The sequence below is a fragment of the Protomyctophum bolini genome (assembly GCF_963924005.1).
Source record: "Protomyctophum bolini genome assembly, chromosome: 5".
NCBI lineage: Eukaryota > Metazoa > Chordata > Actinopteri > Myctophiformes > Myctophidae > Protomyctophum > Protomyctophum bolini.
In genome coordinates, this window is record NC_137866.1 from 15,730,866 (window position 1) to 15,755,750 (window position 24,885).

The 24,885-nt window shown below is 43.7% G+C and overlaps 2 protein-coding genes across 6 annotated transcripts in view; both read right to left on the reverse strand.

The window, feature by feature from the left end:
- Window positions 1-1,040: 1,040 nt before the first annotated feature.
- arhgef3l (Rho guanine nucleotide exchange factor (GEF) 3, like) lies at window positions 1,041-16,479 on the reverse strand. Of its 3 annotated transcripts, XM_080763364.1 has the most exons (13): window positions 16,212-16,479; window positions 15,890-15,932; window positions 15,720-15,773; window positions 14,382-14,438; window positions 13,763-13,864; window positions 12,671-12,829; window positions 10,571-10,633; window positions 9,280-9,376; window positions 8,851-8,927; window positions 7,254-7,511; window positions 6,344-6,514; window positions 3,289-3,481; window positions 1,041-2,398 (listed from the first exon to the last, which is right to left on the reverse strand). In XM_080763364.1, the coding sequence occupies exons 1-13, from the start codon at window positions 16,247-16,249 to the stop codon at window positions 2,157-2,159; spliced, it is 1,554 nt and encodes a 517-aa protein (XP_080619490.1). In that variant the 5' UTR covers window positions 16,250-16,479; the 3' UTR covers window positions 1,041-2,156. The 3 variants fall into 3 exon arrangements, with proteins under 3 accessions (XP_080619490.1, XP_080619491.1, XP_080619492.1); XM_080763365.1 differs by lacking the exon at window positions 15,720-15,773; XM_080763366.1 differs by lacking the exons at window positions 15,720-15,773; window positions 15,890-15,932; window positions 16,212-16,479 and adding an exon at window positions 15,281-15,291.
- Window positions 16,480-17,073: 594 nt separating this feature from the next.
- uba1 (ubiquitin-like modifier activating enzyme 1) overlaps window positions 17,074-24,885 on the reverse strand; it is a 32,917-nt gene continuing 25,105 nt past the window's right edge. For 2 of the 3 annotated variants that reach the window (XM_080764667.1, XM_080764668.1), the window contains exons 20-26: window positions 24,462-24,657; window positions 22,905-22,993; window positions 22,658-22,750; window positions 22,341-22,532; window positions 21,660-21,761; window positions 19,251-19,351; window positions 17,074-18,566 (exon numbers count right to left, since the gene is read on the reverse strand). In XM_080764667.1, coding sequence (XP_080620793.1) covers window positions 18,431-18,566; window positions 19,251-19,351; window positions 21,660-21,761; window positions 22,341-22,532; window positions 22,658-22,750; window positions 22,905-22,993; window positions 24,462-24,657 — 909 coding nt within the window. In that variant the 3' untranslated portion in view covers window positions 17,074-18,430. The remainder of the gene's footprint in view (window positions 18,567-19,250; window positions 19,352-21,659; window positions 21,762-22,340; window positions 22,533-22,657; window positions 22,751-22,904; window positions 22,994-24,461; window positions 24,658-24,885) is intronic. The other variant, XM_080764669.1, reaches the window with a different exon arrangement.

A 24,885-nucleotide genomic window follows, 5' to 3' on the forward strand; every position in this document is an offset into this window, starting at 1 on the left:
CAATGGGAGGTGAAGCAGCAAAAATGTCAACAAAAGGCCGGCATGTCCCTTTAAGAGCACTTCTTATTCCAGAAAGACATTCCTGCGGAGTGTACTTACACTAAGCTTTGTGAATGAGAATGTACTACTACAGCTGACCTGTCCTGGGATACCCTGGACACTGGCAGGGTCACTTATATAACAAAGACGATGTCAAGAACATCTCAAAATATACACAAGAATTCAACAAACACTTGCTCATACCCTGTCATTGCTCTGGCTATACTTCGCCCTGCTAAGCATGATGTCAGCAAACAACCTACAATATACTTCAAACTAGTTATATTTGTGTATAATGCTGCATAAACAAAGCATACTGTATATATAGCATTAGCTCAAACAGAGAGACAGAGAGAGGGAGATCCGCACTCACCTGATCAGTCGGTCACTTTATCTGTGGACAATGTGTCCCACCAAACTGTTCCCATCACCTGCTGAGCTGTTAAAAATTGCATAAGGGGACGGCTACGGTTTCACTTGATGTCTGTGTGGCTCTACCTCTGTAAGTCTACCTCGCTCTCCCTGGGCGAGGGAGGGAGGGAGGGAGAGAGATGGAGAGGGAGGGAGAGAGAGAGAGAGAGAGAGAGGGAGAGAGAGATAATCTGCTAATCTTGTCTCTAGATTGTGCTGCCTATTCTTAGCCACAGTGTTGATTTTGACAGCAACTTTGCATTTAGTTTGTTAAAAAAGAAAAACATTGTCACCTTAAGTCAGTGTTTAAGTTTTAGTCGACTAAATATCATGACATTTAGTCGACTAAATCTAGCTCACACATTGCAGCACGTCATGTTGTGAGTTTGTAGATCTGCATTTTCACCCGAGCGCAACCAAGCATAAAATTACTTGTCTTCGTCTTACTGGATCTCTTCTCCACTAGTCCCTTCCTAACATTTTAGTTTTTATTTGTTGCCAAAATTGTCAATGTATTTAATCTTAGATGTAGTCATCATTGCTTAGTTCTTTATTCTGTTTTTATTTAGTTTTCGTCAGTGGGGAAAAAAAAGTAGTCGAACATTTTTTGTCATAGTCGACGAAATTATAACACTGCAATATTAATAGTCCTTCCTTGCAAAGAGCCTCTGATTTGACTTAAGTGTCAGTTTATTAAAAAAACAATAGAAAATAACAATAATGCATAGATACAATTTGTGAAGTACATGATTCACATCCAGCTAATACTGCTTCCAATCTGTACACAGTCTCTACAGATTGTGTATGTGACGGTCTATGTAAAAAGAATCATTCACAACCAACAGAGAATTGAGTCCTTTTTGGGGCCAATGTACCAAATGACCACTTCACAGTCTATTGTGGAAAACCAGTGGTTCTCAAAGAAGTGTAGAGTCCAGGAAGGGAACCCTCAGGGTTCGCTTGAGGGGGTTCCAAACGGAACCCTTACACAGCTCTGTCTGTAACTCTTGAGAGAGTGTGCACAAAACAAATGAAACCAAACGGAACTGCATAGGGCATAGCAGTAGCACCCATTTTCTGTTTCTTTCAATCCAGACCCCATTCATTTTTCATAGAGATTTCCAAAAATATTTATATCAATTATTTTAGGCCTAGTATCGAGCCATCCACGGTCCTGGTGAATCATGGATCTATGTATTTATTTTTTAACACTAAATAAAGAGTATTTATTAAATGTAGTATATCAAACAGCAAATTATTCCAATCAATAAATTATTATTTCCCCACAGAATCAAATGTTTTATGGCCATGGTTCACCAAGGATCCTGGATGGCTTGATTCTAAAATAAACAATATACATATTTTGGGAAATCTCTATGGGGAAAATAAAAGGGAACCCCTTTTGGTGTTAGCATTATGTTATGCTTTAGCTATTGAAATTGAGATCTACAAGCTCATAGCGCGCTACCGAGTGTGGCGCTACGAGCTTGTAGGTCTGCTATTTTTGAAAAGTCGAAGAACGACTGACATAGAAACATAGCTTTTTCAGAAAACTGTCATTTTCAAACAGCCATTTTTTGAATCTGATGATTCTGATCTCAGGTCAAAATGGGTTAAATGGATCGATCGAACCGGAAAATGGCTCCTGTCACTGCTACACCCCATGAAGGCAGTCCTGTGGCTGGGTAAAAACAATCGTCTCAAAGTCAGCGATTGGTGTGGTCTGTCAGCTCTGTATCCGAGGGGCTGAGGCTGAGGTGGGCTATGTGGATGAGGGCCGGGTCCGGGTGCGAGGAGGAGGAGGTCGAGGTGGCCTTGTCCCGGGACTGCACCATGGCCTGGCGCAGGCACATGATCCACTGCTGCTTGTTGAAGGAGTCGTTGGCCTGCAGGCTGTGGGACTGGGCCTTGGAGCGCCCTCTGCTGCTCACACGGAAACAGTTCCTGACTGATGGGAGGGAGCGGTGGAGAGAGAGAAAGTTAAATATAGAAGGATGACATTCACCCTGTAATACAAAGTCCCCAATGAGTTAGCACCAATATATTTTTGCTTTATAATTAGTTTGATCAGTGGCTCTCAAACTTTGATGTCAAGGAGTGTGAATGAGGGCCCCCAAATTCATATGGCCACGGACAAAATGTTTTTCCCAAACATTTCAAATATAGCCGACCTACAAGCTCTTGTCGATATCATTTTTTTAAACAAAAATATAAGAAATTCCATAAATCCCAAAACAAATGTTTAAGAAGTAGTGAAAATAGCAGAACTACAAGTTCACAACGTGTCACATTGCGAGCTTGTAGCTATTGTCACTACTTTGGTCTCCAGCTAAAAGGCTTGTTAACCACTAGTCTAGAACCAACCCCCCCTCATTTGAGGACAAATGGATGTCTAATAATGAGTGTTGACCTTTATCATTGCCCCTATGAATGCCCTTCTGAAGGAACCTTTATCGTTTCCCCCTATGAATGCCCCTCCGAAGGTACCTTTATCGTTGCCCCCGGTGAATGCCCCTCTGAAGGTACCTTTATCATTGCCCCCGGTGAATGCCCCTCTGAAGGTACCTTTATCGTTGCCCCCGGTGAATGCCCCTCTGAAGGTACCTTTATCGTTGCCCCCGGTGAATGCCCCTCTGAAGGTACCTTTATCGTTGCCCCCGGTGAATGCCCCTCTGAAGGTACCTTTATCGTTGCCCCCGGTGAATGCCCCTCTGAAGGTACCTTTATCGTTGCCCCCTGTGAATGCCCCTCTGAAGGTACCTTTATCGTTGCCCCCGGTGAATGCCCCTCTGAAGGTACCTTTATCGTTGCCCCCGGTGAATGCCCCTCTGAAGGTACCTTTATCGTTGCCCCCGGTGAAGGCCCCTCTGAAGGTGCCCCCGCCGCTGGCCTCCCCGTCGGGGATGTCCTCCAGGTTGAGGAGGGCGTTGGGCAGAGGCTGCCGGTACACCTGGTACACCTGGCCGCCCTCCTTGTCCTCGCCCGGCCGGGTCAGCACCAGGGCCATCTCGAACAGGAACACATGCAGCCGCTGTATTCGTGGGGAAAAAAGTCACTCACATGTTTTACTTAAGTAAAAAAGTATCAATTCTTCACTGTAGAAATACTCTCGTTACAAGTACAAGTCCGGAATTCAAAATGCACTTGAGTCAATGTGCAAAAGTACTGGTATCAAAATGTACTTAACGTACCAAAAGTAGAAAATACTCATTATGCAGAATGTCCCATTTCACAAGTTTTCAAATGTAAATGGTAAATTGTGCAGAGATTGTGCATTACATTTACCCATTCAGGTATTCACACATGCATTCACCCACCGATGCCGGAGGAAAGTAACCATGCAAGGCACCAACCTACACATCGGGAGCAATTAGGGGTTCAGAGTCTTGCTCAAGGACACTTCAACACCACACGTCGGAGGCCAAAATTGTGTTAATGTATAAAAATCTTTTTTAAATAACAGATCTACAAGCTCACAATGCCTCACTTTGCGACACATTGTGAGCTTGTAGATTGGCTATTTTCAAATGGCCGAAATGAATCTAGGGCTGAAGTTGTTAATGTATGATGTTTTGTAATAACAATCTGCCTCTGGGCAGCAGCAGAACACACTGTACAGCAGCAAACAAAGACAAAAAAATATATATAAGAAGCTAAATTTAGAATTGTGCATTCACAGGCAGCTGTATCTCTGCCCCCTTTCAGAGCCAGAAATTAGCCCATTAAAGCAGTGGTGTTCAACCTTTTTCATATCAAGGCCTCAACAAATTCTACTGACCAGATTTGTAGCTATTACTTTTGTTTTTACCCTTACCCTTTTTTTGCATTTATGTGAAGTTCTTTTTTGTATGTAAAGCACTTTGAACTACACTTGTGTCTGAAAGGTGCTCTATAAATGAAGATTATTTTTATTATTATTAAGGCTTGATGTGGCATTAATTTTCCAAATGATTTATTTTTGTCATTCTTCTTTAAATTCAGATATTAATTTCATTCATATATGTGACACGTCAATCTAACATATACTTCTCTTAGGCAGTTCTCTTCTCAACTAAGGTAGAGAGAGGGGGAAAAAAACTGTGATATAGTCACAATCACAATATCATCCCCTCCCCTAACCCCTCCCCCTTTATAAAAAAAAAACAGCTGTGGGTGCGGCTTCAGTTCAGGTGGATCACCACCCATCACCACCAGGCATACTTAATGAACTGGTGGGCATGTCCACATAAAAACGACATTTTACGGACAAGTTACGGAATCGGACCGTTAAAAGGGAATTGTTAAGGAACCGGAATCATTAAAATCCAAAAGGTTCCCAACCCTACCTGTCCCTTGCTGCTCTTCAGCTCGCTGTGGCAGTAGATGAACCCTACCTGTCCCTTGCTGCTCTTCAGCTCTCTGTGGCAGTAGATGAACCCTACCTGTCCCTTGCTGCTCTTCAGCTCTCTGTGGCAGTAGATGAACCCTACCTGTCCCTTGCTGCTCTTCAGCTCTATAGCAGTAGATGAACCCTACCTGTCCCTTGCTGCTCTTCAGCTCTCTGTGGCAGTAGATGAACCCTACCTGTCCCTTGCTGCTCTTCAGCTCTCTGTAGCAGTAGATGAACCCTACCTGTCCCTTGCTGCTCTTCAGCTCTCTGTAGCAGTAGATGAACCCTACCTGTCCCTTGCTGCTCTTCAGCTCTCTGTAGCAGTAGATGAACCCTACCTGTCCCTTGCTGCTCTTCAGCTCTCTGTAGCAGCAGATGAACCCTACCTGTCCCTTGCTGCTCTTCAGCTCTATAGCAGTAGATGAACCCTACCTGTCCCTTGCTGCTCTTCAGCTCTCTGTGGCAGTAGATGAACCCTACCCGTCCCTTGCTGCTCTTCAGCTCTCTGTGGCAGTAGATGAACCCTACCTGTCCCTTGCTGCTCTTCAGCTCTCTGTGGCAGTAGATGAACCCTACCTGTCCCTTGCTGCTCTTCAGCTCTATAGCAGTAGATGAACCCTACCTGTCCCTTGCAGCTCTTCAGCTCTATAGCAGTAGATGAACCCTACCTGTCCCTTGCTGCTCTTCAGCTCTCTGTAGCAGTAGATGAACCCTACCTGTCCCTTGCTGCTCTTCAGCTCTCTGTAGCAGTAGATGAACCCTACCTGTCCCTTGCTGCTCTTCAGCTCTCTGTAGCAGTAGATGAACCCTACCTGTCCCTTGCTGCTCTTCAGCTCTATAGCAGTAGATGAACCCTACCTGTCCCTTGCTGCTCTTCAGCTCTCTGTAGCAGTAGATGAACCCTACCTGTCCCTTGCTGCTCTTCAGCTCTATAGCAGTAGATGAACCCTACCTGTCCCTTGCTGCTCTTCAGCTCTCTGTAGCAGTAGATGAACCCTACCTGTCCCTTGCTGCTCTTCAGCTCTATAGCAGTAGATGAACCCTACCTGTCCCTTGCTGCTCTTCAGCTCTCTATAGCAGTAGATGAACCCTACCTGTCCCTTGCTGCTCTTCAGCTCTCTGTGGCAGTAGATGAACCCTACCTGTCCCTTGCTGCTCTTCAGCTCTCTATAGCAGTAGATGAACCCTACCTGTCCCTTGCTGCTCTTCAGCTCTCTGTGGCAGTAGATGAACCCTACCTGTCCCTTGCTGCTCTTCAGCTCTCTATAGCAGTAGATGAACCCTACCTGTCCCTTGCTGCTCTTCAGCTCTCTGTGGCAGTAGATGAACCCTACCTGTCCCTTGCTGCTCTTCAGCTCTATAGCAGTAGATGAACCCTACCCGTCCCTTGCTGCTCTTCAGCTCTCTGTGGCAGTAGATGAACCCTACCTGTCCCTTGCTGCCCTTCAGCTCTCTGTGGCAGTAGATGAACCCTACCTGTCCCTTGCTGCTCTTCAGCTCTCTGTGGTAGTAGATGAACCCTACCTGTCCCTTGCTGCTCTTCAGCTCTCCGTGGCAGTAGATGAAACGAGACGCGTGGATCTCCGGCAGTCTCTGGCTCTCCTCCAGGTAGGACAGCCCATTCCTGTAGAACTGGCACTCGGCCTCACCCGTCTTCCGGTCCACCTCGGACACGATGTCATGGATCAGGTCCAACTGCACACAGCACAGCAGTGGTGGTGGGGAAAGTATGTGTTTTTAAGAAGTATTGATACTGCGTATCAGTGAAAGTCCATTTACTTGAGTAACAAAAGTACAAAAGTATTGGTGACAAAATGTACTCGTACCGACAGTACTCAGATTATGCAGGAGGTTTCAAATGTATACAAATCTTTTCAAAATATCTACAAGCTCATGATGCAATTTTCAGAGCGCAACACCCGAGCGCAACCAAACATAAAATTACTTTTCTTTTACTTCTACAATCTACTGGACTAGTACCTCCCTGACATTTTAGTCTAGTTTTTATTTGTTGACACAAATATATTCAGTCAAAAAAGATAGTCGACGAACATTTTCCATCATATTTTTTGTCGACGAAATCAACACTGGTGTGTGTGTGTGTGTGTGTGTGTGTGTGTGCGCGAGTGAGCGAGAGACAGTGTCTCCTCGTCGGGGTGGTCCAGGGGCATATATTCAATATGTACTCACAGCATCGGGCAGGGTCTCCTCGTCGGGGTGGTCCGGGGGCATATATTCAGTATGTACTCACGGCATCGGGCAGGGTCTCCTCGTCGGGGTGGTCCGGGGGCATATATTCAGTATGTACTCACAGCATCGGGCAGGGTCTCCTCGTCGGGGTGGTCCGGGGGCATATATTAAATATGTACTCACAGCATCGGGCAGGGTCTCCTCGTCGGGGTGGTCCGGGGGCATATATTCAGTATGTACTCACAGCATCGGGCAGGGTCTCCTCGTCGGGGTGGTCCGGGGGCGTGCACTTCTGGATCTCTTTCAGCAGCAGGGTGTACTTGACCAGGCGGCTCCGCGGGAGGTCCAGGAAGTTCCACAGGTCCAGCTTCCTGCTGAAGGACGACTCCTGGCACAAGCGCAGGAAGTGCTCCACCCGCTTGTCCTGCTTCTTCAGGTCCAGCAGGGCCTTGGCCCCCACCTGGTTGCAGCAGTAGGTGACGTAGGAGTCCAGGCACGGGAACTGCACGCAATTATTGAGGGACAGAGGGGGGAGAGAGAGAGAGAGAGAGAGAGAGAGAGCAATGATGTCTTTAGATCAGTGTTTCCATAGTCTCACGTAGCCAGACAAATATGAAATATTCCACAATCTCCAAACGAATGCTATATAATCTGGAACTACACCTCCCGAAATCCGAGTTAGTGAGCTTGCATTTCAGTTCACGAAAATATATTTAAAAATATCTTTACATTGTATTTGCAACGTGGGACGACTGTTTCCCCATACAGTGGGGGACCCATGTTTGGGTCGCGGACACATTTTTATGGTAAGGGTCCATTCATACTCCATTTTTAAAGCTGAATTAAATTAGTTCAGGATGGGTCCCCGACAAAAATCTCTAGCGCTGATGACGCTTGTAAATAGTGGAGGTCCTTGACATGAATATGTTTGTGGCCTCGCTGGCCGGTGCGTCCTCCAGCCAGCCTGGGCGAGGCAGAAGTCATTTACATGAAACTGTTTGTGCCGACAATCTGTATCTTGACACACACACACACACACACACACACACACAGGAAGTGGCAAGAGGTTCAGTTGTGTACTTCCTCTCCCGCATGGCGTTTGGTCTGACCCAGTTCACACACACCAGACCAAGGTTATAAATTAATACGTTTGCAATTTGTCATTATAGTTTCATTTTTATTTTGTTTTGACAATTTTCTTTTCTAATTCAGTTAGTTTTAATTTGTTTTTAGACCAGATTTGCTATATTTTTTTAACTACTTGGTTTTAGTATTTTGATTTGGCTTCCTTCAGACAAAGCAGCAGCACACAACAGAATAATGATAAAATAATCGTAAATAAAGTAGTTAGTTTTGTAAATGTCTTTACAGAAAAATCTCTAAAAGAGAAAACCTGCACTCACGGAACTCACGTTTTAAGGCACTCTTAATGTATTTAAATGTTGGCATGGTATGTGCTCTGTACCATACCATGCTACATGCCATGATAGTTATTTATTTTACACGACCGCGCACCCGGTAAGAATGCTCAAGAAGTTTGAGACTGGTTGGAGTTGTGCGAGCTACACCTTGATAAAAAGTTTTGTAAATGTGCAATTCCATTTCAGTTAGTTATCTCTTGTTTGTTTCCATTATTGTTTTTATGAATCTGTGACGCATTGAGAACTTAAGTTGTAGATCGTCTATTGTTGCTGTGCAACATGCTTACATAGAAGTCATGCTAGATTCAATGGAATTCAAATGACTGATATCAGTCCATGCAGAGTAGAAGATGCTTTTTTAATTTTCATGACCAGCTGAATTTTTGTTTTCGATATTTGTATTAACTATAATAACCTCACCCAGTTCAGCAGGGTGATCCCCACCTCTCCAACGGTCTTCTCCGATCCTCTCAGCTTCTCCAGGCGAGCCAGGAGGTCTGTGCATGAACGGGCAATGTTTTGAAAAGAGACAACACTGACTTCACAACAACACATGTTGATACATCATGTTAAATACACCAGTACAGACACAACATAACAGTATAATAATCTAATTAATGAATGAATGAATTAATTAATTCAACCTAAACCTGCACAACCAACTATTATGCTGTTGCGGTGCTTTTTATTTTTAAATGTGCAAATAAGCAATAAGAAAATGCCATGTGTTGTGTGCTTGTAGATAGGTATTTTCGCTAGTCTGAAAAACACGATCATTTTATTCCCCGACTGGCAACACTGATAAGGAGTGAGTTGGACAGTTTCTTGCAGAGAGTTAGTTAGCTGTACCTTCGTGGAGGGGAATGAGACTGTCCAGAGTTCCAAAGATATGACCCAGCTCACTTTCTGTCAGGAGCTCCAGTGTTAGCATAGGCTCATAATACACCTGACCACACACACACACACACAAGTGACACACACACATGCACGATTAAACAGAGGCTCTTAGTACACATGACAGCACACACAGCAGTAGATTTAAGTTTTCTTTATAAATGCTAAATGGTGCATTTATATAGCGCCTTTATCAAGGTGCTTTACATAGATTGTGAACCATTTCACACACACATTCATACACCGATGGCGGCGGAAACCATGCAAGGCACCAACCAGCACATCAGGAGCAATTAGGGTTGGTGCATTTATATAGCGCCTTTATCCAAGGTGCTTTACATAGATTGTACACCCTTTCACACATCAGGAGCAATTAGGCCAGCACATCAGGAGCAATTAGGGTTTCAGTGTCTTGCTCAAGGACACTTCCTCTGGGGGAGCCCGGGTTCAAACTGGCAACCTTGCGGTTACCAGAGCCTTAGATATAGACAGAGTTACGCAAACTGCGTTCACTTCATGGGGCCAGTCCAATGGCGGCTCGCTTACATAGACTTCTATTGAGAATGGGGCACAGCCAACTGGAACAAGTCCTGGACCGGAAGTAGGCAGAAATGCATTGGACTCAGGCAACAGCCCAGCTTTGATGATCTTAAATACCTTTATTTTAGATTGATTTGTAGTAATAGTAGAACATAAACATTAAAGAGACTTGTTGTTACTGTACAATACTTTAAAACAGTTGGCATGTTGCACACATCTTATTTGTGCCGCCCTCGTTGAAAACAATGTATTTCTAACTGCAGCTTGTCTCAGTCCAGGCTGCATGAACAGCGCTCGAGTGCTCTGTGTCTGCCCCCTCTATATCGTTATTAGTTGGCTCTGGGCGGTTACCATCCGGCCACTCTACCCTGCACTCTACACCGCCGCCCATAGACTTGTTTTTGTTTAATATTTAGCAACCAGCTCATAGTTTCTGGTTTGTTGTTGTGCGTTATATTGTTGGGCTGTTACTTTTCACGATTCAACTTCAAAAACAGCAAATGCTTGATGCGAGGTTTCTGCCCTTCGGCAACGATATGTAGGTCAAGGCCTTGTATAAGCCCATTTATGGCATTCCTCTTTGTTATGTATTTTGTGTTGTCTTAATTGTGACAAAAAAATCTAAATCACTGGCACTGAGCAGGGTTTGTTCCGTGACAGACAGAAGTAAAATAAATCAAATGAATGAGTAAATTAATGTATGTACCTTCTTTACCAGGCTGAGGTCCTCGATCAACTGCCTCTCTCCCTGAGTTAGCTCATAGATGATCTGCAGGGAACCAAACACACTGTCAACACTGGAACACTTCACTTCCCACATCCACAATTCCCACTCACAACAAACCACATGCACACAGGTCCACCATCTCTCTCTCTCTCACACACACACACACACACACACACACACACACACACACACACACACACACACACACACACACTTTTGTTTACTTTACTGGAATATTTCTTTTACTTCTACTACACTACATCTCAGAGGCAAATATTATACTTTTAACGCCACTATACTTATTTGAAAACTTTAGTTACGACTAGTTACTTTGTAGATTTTGATTATTTTTAGAAAACATACATTAACCACTTGAGCCCTACACATACATTGTGGCCATTTGCAAATAGTCGATTCTCTCCAACCATGCATGCAGTGAGTTTTCACAGCTGATTTTCTTCAAACAGGAAGTGAGGCTTCTATAGTGCCAGCTCACTTCCTCTTTCACAATCTTCCTGCAGAGTTGCTTCAGAGAGAAGTGGGCATTGCTGCTGGCCACGCCCACCAAGCACCCATATGTAGTTCAGTGGGTCAGCAACCTCATCAGTGCTCATAGCCCCTGTAAATAAGCCACGCACGGCAGTGGTTTTCAACCCTTTTCATATCAAGGTCCATTCTTTTATTCGGCATTTGAGCCATGGACCACCATTTGATGAGATTTTGCCTCTAACCAAATACTTTGAATATTGTTTCTTTTGCACCTTTGGTCATATTAACAGTACGTACATAATATGCAAATCTTTCTTTCTTACTTACGTCAAGAGGAAAACTGGAGAGAACATTTGTTTCCATTAGGACAGACTGAAAATAACTTGTATACAACGCAAGTACAGTTTAGCGTGGGTCCATTTTACTAAGTCTAGATGGTAAAAGGAAAGGAAAGGTACTATGTTTACCCAGGGTAACTGGACTAAGCTCAAGAACTTGTTTACAGCCAGGCCCTGCTCATAGAACATTTCATGGTAGAGGTTCAATGCCTTGTCCATGGGCACTTCAGCGGTGGTAATTTTAAAGTGCCGGTCCGGGGATACGAACTAGTGACTTTTTCGGTCTAAGTGGTTAAACTGAAGTGAGATTGATGAATTCCAAATATTATCAAAGTATTTTGAGGCACCCGGGCCCTGGACTTGCGTCAAGGCACCCACTTTCAGAAGGCCAGCCTTAAACCCAGCGCCTTGACCGAGTTTACTTTACTTTACTGGTACACAGACCCAGATATGAGCTCTCAAATAGGGGTACAGGGGGTCCCCAGCAGAATGAGGAACAGTTCAAACATTTAAGCCCTATTTTATATAGATTGGCTATTCAAATAGCTTACAAGCGTGTAAATCCACAACAGGCACTTTAGCCCTGCGCCGCCAGAGCGCCGATGGTTATAATTGTCAGTTGATCAATAGGCTCTATGCACACAGAATAACTCTCCCTACTTCCTTCACCGATGATACTAATGAAGGCTCTGTTCAATTCTGGTCAAACAGAGTCAGGGTTCTGCTATTGTGCCTGTCGGCTACTAGAAACACACTGCTACATCAGTGGGTCTCAAAGTGTCCTTGAGTGGGTTCCAAAAGGCACCATACGGGTGTGAAACTCAACTCTGAGAGTGTACAAATGGAACCAAATCAACCCGTAAGGATCCATTAGCTTCCATTTGTACACTCTCAAGAGTTATGCGTTCCTTGAAATTAAAAAGGTTTGAGAACCACTGTACATTAAATGTAACAGAGCCTTATTAGTATCATCAATAACACCACAAACGTGCCTCTGATTGGCCTACCGAACGTCCCCTTCTGTGAGGGCCGGCACATGGAAGCTTGGCATGCTTCCGCTCATGCTTCCGCTATGCTTCGCAAGGAATCCCGGGGAAAGCTTGCCTACTCTCGAGAAGCACACACCCCAGAGCCGAAGGAGGCATCTACCATGTTATGTCTATGGTAGGAAGACTTATTCTGTGTGAATGGAGCCAATTAGTTTGGCGCACACTGCTGTGTGTGAACAGTGCTGTGAATGTGTCCTCCGTACCTCCTGGCGTTTGATCTCCTTGGCGGTGAGGTCGTGACTCCCTGCCGTGTCGCTCCAGCATTGGCTGGTGCGTCTCCGTGGAAACGACGAGGCCTTCTGGCGAGAGCGCAGCGGAGCCGGGGTCAAAGGTCGTGCATCTGTGCGAACGCTGAAGGAGCGCTGCGATGGTGGAAGAAGAAAGAGTGAAATAAATGGGCCGGCCACACATGCAGGGAATTATCATGAAGTACTGTGCATACATGTGCTTGAATGCCTGATTTACACTGTAGTTGTGCGCTGCAGCTCAGTGTGACTGACGCATTGTGAGCTTGTAGAGCGGCACTTTTTTCAGTGTGTGAACAGATTTTAAAAATGTTCTAAATCAGTGGTTCTCAAACTTTTAAAGGATAAAAGACGTAAAGATATTTAAAAAGGATAAAATGGAACGGTAAGAAAACAGTTTTGTACATACAAGGTTTCCACTCGCCAGCAACGATATACAGCATAGCAAGTTAAAAAAAAAAAAATCCAGAAAACTTAAAGGGCCACTTCAGCCCTTTTGCAACCAGATCTTATTTGAATGATGTTTGGGAGACAAGAAACACTTTCCTGTGGGGTTTTATGTGGGTAATATGTGTTTTTAGATATTTTAGTATTTCAAAGTGTCCACAAGGACTGTCTAAAGAGGACGAGAAGACCATACGGGCGTCGCCATGTTGCTCCATGGAAGGAAAGAAACATGCGCAGTTGAGACCAGGAAGTTGTACATGCACAATTTGGGCATGTACAACTTCCTGGTCTCAACTGCGCATGTTTCTTTCCTTCCATGGAGCAACATGGCGTCGCCCGTACGGTCTTCACGTCTCGTCCTCTTTAGACAGTCCTTGAGTGTCAATGGGCTCCATGATGTCATGGACACTGGGCTCACTTCCTTCCTGGACTACAATTCCCATAATGCTTTGGTCCACTGCTCCTCCTTGTGGATAGGGGAGGGCTGTCTTAATGAGACATGTAGTCCAGGAAATAAGGAAATACTAAAATATAACACATTAATATAAAAAAAAATGTTTTAAATGGGCCTCAGGTCTATAAAGTGTGTGCGTGTTGCTTTACCGAAATGGACAGTCCAAATCGTTTTAGGGCCGGGGTCTTCACTGGCGACAACGTCATGCTGTTGGACTTGACCACAGGTTTGACCCTTTTATTGCTGGGCTCCTAGAAAGACAAACATTCAACAACAGTCAGTGTGCTGACCGACAGGCCTGACTGATCCTAGACTAGGTGTGGTGATGAGGCTGCATGTGGTCCATATGAATATGAATACCGGTAATAATAATAATAATCTTTATTGTCCCGAAGGATATTTGTCTTTACAGTCTGTTCAAATTTTATATTGAACCTGCTCTTTGTAATGAATGACCTGTCCTACAGTATGACCTGAGATCTGTGGGAACTGTCCCCCAAAAATGACTTATTTTCTACCAATCACATGAAGCCTTGAATTCATGGAGATCTTAGTTTTTGTCATATTCCTAAAGCCAATCATTTGACAGGCTTCTCCGGTAGGACACAACTGAGCTCCATATTTAGAAGCAGCTTTTAGTGCTGAAGGTGTGCAAGATGTCACAGAGAAGCGTGTGTTCGTTTTAAATCTCATTCGTTTTACCTACATAAAAATAGAATGCATGGTGCACAGGCCTTAAGACCTGATATTTAGATACCAGTGTCTCACCTCAGAGTCCTTCACCATGTCTGAATTCATTTCTTCATCTTGATCCTCCTCTTCATCCTGATAACATATGGTAATACAGTCAGTCACTAACAAGAATCACGTCACACACACACGGCTGTTCTATAACCCTCCACTACATGTGTGCATGCATGTGTATGTGTGGAAGAAGGGCTTTCATCAAATGCATTGGTTGGTTCAATATTGACTAAAGACTAAATTAAAAACATGTCATTTCATATATAGCATGTTTGAGAAGGATGGCAGATGATCAGGAAAGAGGACAGAAAGATGTGGAGAAAGGAGAGGAAGTGTTGCAGGGTGCAGAGCTCTCAGTTCCTGTGTGAACCTTTCAAAGAGAATGGGGTGTGCAGCGTGTGTCCGTGTATTACAAAAAAACATGTCTGCCTGTTTGCCACACTAACCACATCAGCTGCTGAAGTACTTTACCAGGCGAGTGACACTTCACCATAACATAAATAGTTCTGTGGTGCAACGAAAGTTGTAAACAGTTGTAAAATCTATCCTTCCAAAAGGATGACAGTTTTGTGCAAGAAGAAGAGTGAAGAATGAAGAGTACTGCATACGTTCTATTAAGAAGCATTAGCCTTGGAGCAAGACTGTCAAGAGATTTATTTTAATGAATTCTAACATTGGTGGGTCTTTGTCAGAGAATCACAAAATGCCAGAATGGGTCAAATACATCTGAAGGTCTTGGTCCAAGGCTAAAGATTAATTTGAGTCGTTCCGTTCTTGAATAAAGGAAGAGACCTTTAACGTTAATGAGCGGGTGCACTGCAGAGCACTTCTAAGCTTTGCACTCAGCACTGTGGTAACAAAGGTAAGGTTGACTAACTTCCGTTCAGTGGTGTAAAAAGTAGTACATTTACTTGGGTACTTACTTGAAACATCCAGTCTTCTACTTTTACTTCTACCCCACTACACCTCAGAGGCAAATATATTTTTTAGTACAATACAATTACTTGGTTACTTTGTATATTTTGATTATTACAAAACGCATGAAATACTTCAGCCATTTGAAAATAGCCGATCAACAAGCTCACAATGTGTCGCAATGAGACACATTCTGAGCTTGTAGATTGTCTATTTTCAAAGATTTTCTACTTTTCTACTACAAAAAAAACAGAAAGTATACATTTTGAATTTCAGACTTTTAGTTGTAATGGAGTATTTCTATATTGCAGTATTGATACTTTACTCAAGTAAATAAATGTGAGAAGAACTTTTTACACCACTGCAACCATTAGCTCCAGAGACAGCGAAATGAAGATTGAGGCACTACAGAGGGGCAAGGCGAGACTACAGAACAACATTACCCACCTCTGTTATTCTGTTTATATGGTCAGTAGGGTCTGGCTCCTGCTTTCTCTTCTTCTACAGACAGACGTGTGTGAAGAGGAGTGGATGAGCACATGAAAGAAAAGGCAAAGCTTTGCTAGAATTAAGCGAGGAAAAGGGAGATTGACAAATTCAGAGACAGAGGGACTTACCCTGGCATGGTCATGGCTTTCAAAGTGTCTCGGCCTCGAAGACCTAATGAAACACAGCAACCACAAGCGAGCGGCAGAAGACAGTCAAACGCACGATTGTCATTTGACAAGTCATAGATCTAAAAAAAGATAGGATGCAAACTTCCACCAGGACGACACTAAAATAAAAGAAATCAGGCGCAGTAAAATGTTGCGATTATTTCAATCCACCGTTTGCGTCACATCAGCTTACAGTATAATGCACCAGCTTAAAAAAGGTCATTTATTTTTAATCACCAAGCGAAATAAGCATTAGTCTGTCAAATGAAGAGCAGCATCATACCAGGAAGTGCATGTGTTGGCAGCCTCCTCCGTCTCCATCTTCTCTGGTCATCAATGCATTCTCACGGAGCAAAATGGAATTGGCAAAAAGATATATATTTCCCTCTACAGTTTTGCAGTCACCTGTGGATAGTACGTATGGTTGTTCATAGAGCCAGAGCCCTCAGTGAGTTCCGCTCTGCCCTCTTGCTCTTCCTTGTTCTCTCAGATTCAACCACATCCTTTAAGGGCTGCGTTTCTTCACGTATGCACTCTGCTCATTTCACAGACAGGACACAAAGAGTTGAACCTCTGCTCAAGCTGGTTGAAACGTACAGTATACACACCAAAAGAAACTGCTCTGTGTGAGACAAGAGGAAGTGGAAGTAATATTGTTAACGTAGCCTTTAACTACAGGAAACCGGTCACAATGAGAAGCCCATTGAATAATTGCATAAGCTAAGGTTGGCATAGTTAAAATGTACCAATACCACATTTGCCTTTGAGGCTAAACCACTACGAAGAGGCACCGTATCAAATTTGTACAAATAACTCCTTCCGTTCGGGACTTTATGACAATTTTAGGTGGTTAAGAAAGACGTTTTGCTGATTCAGGGGCTCTATGCTTCCCGGATATCTTCTGAATCTGACACTTCAGATGAAACTGCAAGCAGTTCAGGTTGGGAACTGACACACGTGTGCACAATGATGATTTCCATTTACAACTTCTGTTCATTTGAAAATGTTGACCCGTTAAACCAGCTGTATAAATATATAGCAACATACCGGTACATTTTTTCTTCAGGATTTAGAACAGTGGCTCTCAAAAATAGCAGATACAAGCTCGCAGCGCAAAAGAACGCAATAAAGACAAACTCACGACGGAACTTTTACACGTTTATTCACTAAGTGCTCCCATTTCAAGATACAACTCTGAACTGTTATGTCATTTGGAGTTAAGTAGAAAGAAGACAGTTTTATGAACTACAAGTTTTTTTTTTCTTTTCTCGTATGTGACCATGTGGCACAATTCTGTCCCCCAAATAAAATAGAAAATAAACAAATAACAAATGAAAAAAATAAAATAAGGAGTATAAGTGAAAAAACTCAAGTCATGTGCAAGTGCCCCAACAACCCCCCTGAGAGCCACAAGAACAAGTGCCAGATGAGGAATTATGGGCCAACAGGGAGTGATGACAAACAGGGTAGCACTAACAACAGGATGGGGGGGCACACTCAGGCTGAGCTCTTCTGCTAGCAGTAGTTCTCAAACTTTTTAAATTCCAAAACCTCCCCTTAACTCTTATACTATGCAAATGCCACTAAATGGACCCGTCAGGCTCCATCTAGTTCCATCTGTATACTGTTAAGAGTCAGACTTGTGACGGTCAATTTAGACCCAGAGTGATCCTGGAATGGACTTTGAGAACCACTGTGCTAGAGAACGGCAAATAAGGGATTATTTTACAGTTTAGGAAGGGGGGGGTCCTCAGGGAGCATTTTGTGCCTTGAGCCTTTTCTGCGGCTGCACATTTTGGTGTCGGAGAGAACTGAATGGCATTTTGCTTTTTTGGGGGAGGCTTGGGAAATTTCCTCAACACATTTTCTCTCGAGGCATTTTGGGGGATTACCGACTTAGTATCATATCATGAACATGAAGGGGGAGGGGGATCAATGTGGTGGGGTGAAAGGGACAAGGGTTGGTGGAGGGGGGCGTGGGGGGGTGGAAGTAGAGAGGTGACAGAGCACGTTGGATAAAAGCCCCCCTTCCTCATGTCCACAGTGCCAAAAGCTAGTCGAGTTAGGGGGTGAGGTTTTAGAGACAGCTGCTGCTGGGCTATGGATCACCAAGGGAGAGGCAGACACTAAGGCTTTCCATTTAAACTGAGAGACGTAGATGTTCAGATACAGATGATGAAAATCAATGAGGCCCCAGTATACATGCACGCTCCCCTTCCTTTTGTCAACCGCCTGTCCCCATAGCCCGGCACTGAACCCCCCCCCCTATATACCAGGCATCTTCAAGTCAGCTTTAACCGGGGGCTATTTACAATCAGGCACAGGGTTACGTAAAACTCGGAACTCAAACTCAAAACATTAACCACAGGCCTCAGAAAAATGATTGATCCCACACAGCTGACCTGGATGTATAACATAACAACCCCCCCCCCCCACCCCATGTACCCCAATCCCTTCGTCTTCCCCGGGCGTGTGCGGTGGTCAGCGTGGGTGGGTCGGGGCTCAGCGGATGGTGTATCTGACGTAGGGCACTTCCACGTCTTCATCCGTGAGGTCGTTGCAGCATAGCTCGAACACCAGAGCTTTGACATGTTTGCCCAGCTTCTTTTTGGACACCTTGGTCACGATCTCGGTCATCCTGCAGGGACAGATCAATGACAGGGACCCCCGGTTAGGACACCCATTCTGACCTGAGATCAGATTCTAAAAATGTCTGTTTGAAAATGACAGTTTTCTGAAAAAGCTATGTTTCTATGTCAGTCGTTCTTCGATTTTTCAAAAATAGCAGAACTACAAGCTCGTGAAGCGCCACTCGGTGGCACGCTATGAGCTTGTAGATCTGCTATTTTTAAATAGCTAAAGCATAACGTAATGCTAACACCAAAAGGGGTTCCCGCCTAAAATGGGTTAAGCAATAATAACGTACCCAGATGACAAGTTAACCATGAGATTTCAAAAGCTTTTTCTAAAGGGCTTTTTGACTGATGCAGATCAGGTCTTAACAAACGCCAAAGACGTGTGGAAGTAAGTTACCTTCACAGTACTTATGATAAATGCACGACTGTCACTCAGAAATTGACACCAATGGTTGCCTGAATGCCCGTGGTTACGTAAATAGTGGGGAAATATTATTGGCTATTCATATTCATTAGAACAATGCTACCTTTTTACAAGTAGCAGTTTTGCTCATTCTGTTAACAGTTTGTCAAAGTCTATAACTGCCACTCGGAAGTTATAGATTGTCGAATACAGTAAGCTTGAGCACCCAAGTGTGTGTGTGTGTGTGTGTGTGTGTGTGTGTGTGTGGGGTCACTTCACTTACGGTAGCTCCAGCCTCTCTTTGAGTTTGGACGCAGGCATGAAGAAAGAGTACAGCATGGACACTCCCTGAGAAAGCATGGTGATCTCCAACTTATGCTCATTCTGACGAGAAGAGGAAAGAAAATGTTTAGAATTTGGTTTCATTTTTGGGTGCACCGCCACAACGGGGGAAAGTGACGTGATGGGGAAGTATCAATGAATACATCCCTTAAGATTTTAACAATTCTGGTTCCATAGAGATTCCCTCTTTAACACTTTAATTGCCTGGAATTATTTAATCCCTTACATTATAGCACTTAGTCGATTTATAGCAACGGAGGACTTTTATCGACGGACCGGATGTTGTTCCGGATGTGGCTGTAGCAGCTAGATGTAGCCAAAACACTCTCGATGCGATCGACAACGGGAGGCAAGAATAAATCTATCGCGACTAGCGACTGGACAGCGGAGGGCCTAACACATGGTCTTTTTTTTAAGGATGCACGATAATTATCGGCCCGGTATCAGAATTATGACGTCATAATTATCGGCCAGATAACATTATTAATAGCTCCGATAATATATGTATATTGTGATAATTTTGGACGCAAATGCGCCTGAAATGTTATCTGTGTGACAAAAATATATTTGGGAGCAACTGTGGGACTACCAATCATTTCTGTGGTGCGCCTAAACGCTCCTCTAGTCGCCAATCTCTCCGTGAGGAACGGGTGAGACGAGAGAGAGACGCTTCTCCACTCTGTTGGGTGTGTTGTTCCACAGCAGGCTAATAGCCCCACCCGCTTCTCTATCTCCCCTCTCTCATTCACTCACTGACTCGCATTCATTACGGACGGTGACTTTACTCATTTGCACCAGAGTCCAGTTGTGTAGCATTGTGAAACTCGACCGTTTTGGTTGAGAAATGTAGAAGTAGTAGCTGTTTGGCAATAGGCTACTTGATGCTACAGACCATGCTAATTACTTACAATGGGGGGGGGGGGGGGGGGGGGGAGAATAAGTATTGAACCATTGGTATTAACTCAAGTATTCCACACATGAAAAGAAATCAGAACATTCAAGTCCATAAATAATAATGTGGAATTAAGTGCAATAACACAGGAAAAAAGTATTGAACAGGCTAACTGAAATTAATTAATAATAACTTAGTGATGAAACCTGGACTTTATTTTTGAAATGTCTTTACATGTGTGGATTTCCTGAGTCAATACCAATGTCTGGTAAAGAAATCATGTGAATAGCATCATTGGAAATGTATTTACTGGGGAAAAAGTTGATGCGTTCAATACTTATTTCATCCATTGTATATGTAACAACATCCATCACTGGAATGGATTAGAGTGTTGTACTTGTGTTTACACACGCACAGACAATATAGTGGTTGTGGGGGAGCCGGGGAGTCAGAGTTTACAAATGGAACAAAATGGACAGGGGTCCATTTGGTTCTATTTGTACTCCGAGTTAAATTGACATTGATTTTACGATATAAAAAAAATAAAAATAATTGAGGTCCCTTATATAAATGGCATTAAATGGGGGTCAGTAGCCTAATGCATGTCAAACTGTGTGTCCTTGGAATTAAAATGATGAGAATCACTGCTAGAGCCCTGGCATACATTTTCAAATGGGGGTCTGTGGGCTAACAACAATTTGGGGTCCTTGCTCCTTGACATGAAAAAGTTTGAGGCCAACTGACCGGACACAGACTTGAGTACCCTCACACTCACAGTACAATAATAATTGCATGCTTTGTAAGGCTACTTTCACTATTTCAAAAATCACACCTATGTGAAGTGAGGGGCACTCTTATCATCATACATCATCTCATTCTGGCCAGTGCCAGCACCAGTGCTACCAGGTAAAAAAAGTTTTCTATGAAAAAATAAAATTGTATTTTTTGCATATGCTTGCAGTTCTGCTAAATTAGTATGTGTTGTATCTGCTGACAAAGCACCACGCTTTTGGATAAAACTTCGTCTTGGGTGTCAGGCGTTACCAATAGAAAGGATGGGTGATTGGGGTGTTAATGGTTACGGTTCCCTTTAACCATTCCTAGGGGGTTCCAAAAGGACCCTTAAAAGGTCTGTAACTCAGTGTGTGCAAATGGACCATTAAAGTATGGTGGTCCTTGAAATAAAAAAGTTTGAGAACCACCGGTCTTTTAATTGTATAGAAGACGTGAAGTGCACATACCAACTCTGACAATGTGATCAAACCGCTTCCGGAAACTGTTCCAAATGTGATGGAACAGATTCCAGTTCGGGGGACCAAGACCCCTTACGGGACCATAAAGCCCAATTCATACTTCGAAAATAGATGACCTACAAGCTCACGTGTCGCATCCCTGACAGATTGTGAGCTTGAAAGTCTGTTAGTCCGTTAGAAATTCTGTAATTATAGTTCCTAGTACCTTGAAATAATCGAGGAACTGTTTGAGTGTCATCTCTTCGCCGCTGGCCTGTATTCCCTTGACCTCGAAGCGATCCCACAATGTCCAGTCAATCTCGTAGTACTGTGAAGACAGAGAGGAAGAGTGGCCGTGTGGAGACATGAAAGTCACGTCAGTAAATGAAAAACTCATGTTTGAAGCATTATCCCATGCTTCAAACAACAGCACGTTTAGGCATTGCTATTGCAATTCAAAATGCTAAAATTGCAGTCCAGCCCTGACAAAGACGGATTGTGGTCGAAACATATTGGTTTAATAAAGTCCTCCCTCCTCCAATTTTTTTAAATCTGATAATAATTCTGTTGATTCTTAGATATCCGGTGAGCACCCGATTGCCTCATTCTCTCAATATATACGTATATGCCGTTCTCCTCAGCACACACTGATGCAATCGGCGTGAGAAGTCGAGTTGAACTCACATGCACCCAAGCAGACAGCTTGGTGCATCAGTATTAGCATGGCGAAATCATCATTGGAGTTCACAGCACTGGACAACTAGTTAGCTGAAACTATTTAACTAAATACACTTTGTATTTCCCTTAAAATAATGTAGCACTACATTATGTGAAAGTATTTAGTAAATGCATAATGTATCCACATGCATGCACACACACTGTGCCAGCTGCTAAGCCAAATATATACCTTGTGGCTGGGAGCAGCAATGGGCTCGGAGAAGGCAAAGAAAGGGAGTGCCAGGTTCATGAAGCCGTTCTTGAAGGTCTCCAGCTTCTTGTGTCCCTGCACGATCTTAATGAGCTCCAGACACACCAGGCCCACCACAGCGGCCGTGGTGGTGGCAATAGCAGGGATGATCTTGCCAGCGATCAGTTTGCTCTGAACAGTAAACACAGAGACAGAATATTATGAGCACAGAACACCACTTCCACGTGGGTGGTGAAGTCCCAAATTAAGTCCAGAGAGTGACAAAATGTCTAGGTCATCAAAGAGTGTGCCCACACCTTGTGTCTGTCGGCAGGGGGAATGTCGTAGTTCTCTGCCCTCGAGTTGGACGCCGCCACAATGAAGTCCATGTGGAAGTTGGTGTCATCATCCTGGAAACAAACGCGTGCACAAACAGAGTCACTGGGCCACTAAAACATCAACACCTGAGGCCGATTCTACTAATGTCTACAGCTTTCTGAAAAACATTATGCTATATCACTGGTGCTCTTATTCACGTCAAGGACCACCCAAGGTGGAGTGTACCTTCTCAAAGTCGATTGAGGTGAGCTTGAATGTCGTGGAATTCTCGATGTTTGGGAGAAGAGTCTTCAGCTCCTCAAGTCGGGAGTCGTCTGCAAACAAAACGCAGACCAGCGGTCGGTTGATGTGTACAACAATAAAGTAGGCCCTGCTACGCTTACAACACATGCTAAATATTCCCAAATAGCTGCATCTTACAGTAGGCGTTTCAATTTGTATGTAAATAGAAATGCCTACTTTTGTTTTCCTCTGGCATTTGAATGATGAAACACCTGTTGTGGTTCTAATGCTTCTATGGTAAATTAACAGCATAAAGGATTGTTTAACCTACTTAGTGCAGAAAGCTTCATCAAATGTGTATTTTAATTAGAAAATATGTATTTTAATTAGACACATTTATATACACACAATACTCTTGTATCGTTCAGCCCTACTGTATATTGTATGCCATTGCTTCAATTCACAAAACAATTACATGATGATCTCAGGGGTGCTGGAAGACGCCTGGATAAAGTGTTGACCGCGTAAACATCCATCTTCTCTCAATGAAGCAAAAGCTACCTTTGAGATTGTAAATGACCCTGATCCTCCTCCTCCACCCAGCTGTGTGTTGTCACACAGACTGGTGTGACAACACACAGCTGGACTTGTGTGCGAGTGCGTGTGATTAATTCAAACGCAGCTCGTTGAGAACGCGATGCTGTGGGGAACAGAGGTATGCATTTGTTTCTTATGTGAACGCGTTGTTTATTTGTGTAGCCTAGCATAGGTTTGTAATTATTATAGACAGTATTTGTTTTATTGTTGAGATAGTGTGAAAGGAGAAGGTGCAACTGGTTTTCAGTTGGGAAATGCAGAGGCAGCTACTGCCCACTCTGCAGAGCTCACCTATCGGCCACAAGCATTTGGAAATAGCCTTGTGTCTCTTCCCAACTCCTGGTGTTTCCTCGGCTTCATGGTCGACAAATTTAACTCGAAGCTAGACTGAATGAATGAGGAAATACTGCTGGAGTGGAGTGCCGAAGATTTCGAGTCGTCACAACATTTAAGTGCCACCGAAGCACCAACTTTAGGATGATCCCCCGCCCCCATCCCCCCAAAAGTCTGAATGACGTCGCGAAATTAAGCAGTACATAAATCAGAGACTTATCCAGAGCATGTACTGTTCTCCTCAGCACACACTGATGCAATCAGCGTGAGAAGTCGAGTTGAACTCACATGCACCCAAGCAGACGCCTGGTGCATCAGTATTAGCATGGCGAAATCATCATCGGAGTTCACAGCACTGGCCAACCAGAGCCAACATGGATTGTGATTTTTAAAGCAATACTGCCTTTCAATAAATAAGTGTGTGTGTGTGTGTGTGTGTGTGTGTGTGTGTGTGTGTGTGTGTGTCAAAAAAAACAATGTCCCTGACTCCCTATACATGCAATATATGGACAAATATTCATCATCATATAGTCATGTATGTTGAAGAATTGTGAGCAAGAATGGTGATCTCAATTCTAAGCCCAATTACGCCCGAATGGTGCAGCCCTACTACAAAAATGTAAGTTCTACCATTACCGACGGATGCATTGGCGCTCTGCAGCTCTTGATCGGAAACGTGGATCTTAACTCCGGAGCGAGGGGTGAAGACCGGCACGTTGAGTTCCTGCAGGATCTTGGCCAAGGCCACACGGTCGGAGCTGCCCGGCAGGCCGTACGTCGTGGCAAACAGGTTGGCTCCTGCCATTACGTAGTCCATGTGTAGGTCCTACACACACACACACAAATAAAACATGGGAATTACTTCCAAAAGGTCAGGAACAGAAGTGAAGTGATTAGCTTGGTGCAGAATTTGTAGAAGGTTGATTTATACATACAGTAGTTGCATGCTGAACACTTTATTCCATCATGTGACATCGTATAAATTAAGCATGATAGTTGCTGAGAGAAAAACAAACAAACTAAAGACAGAATTATTGATGAGCCTCTCACTCAC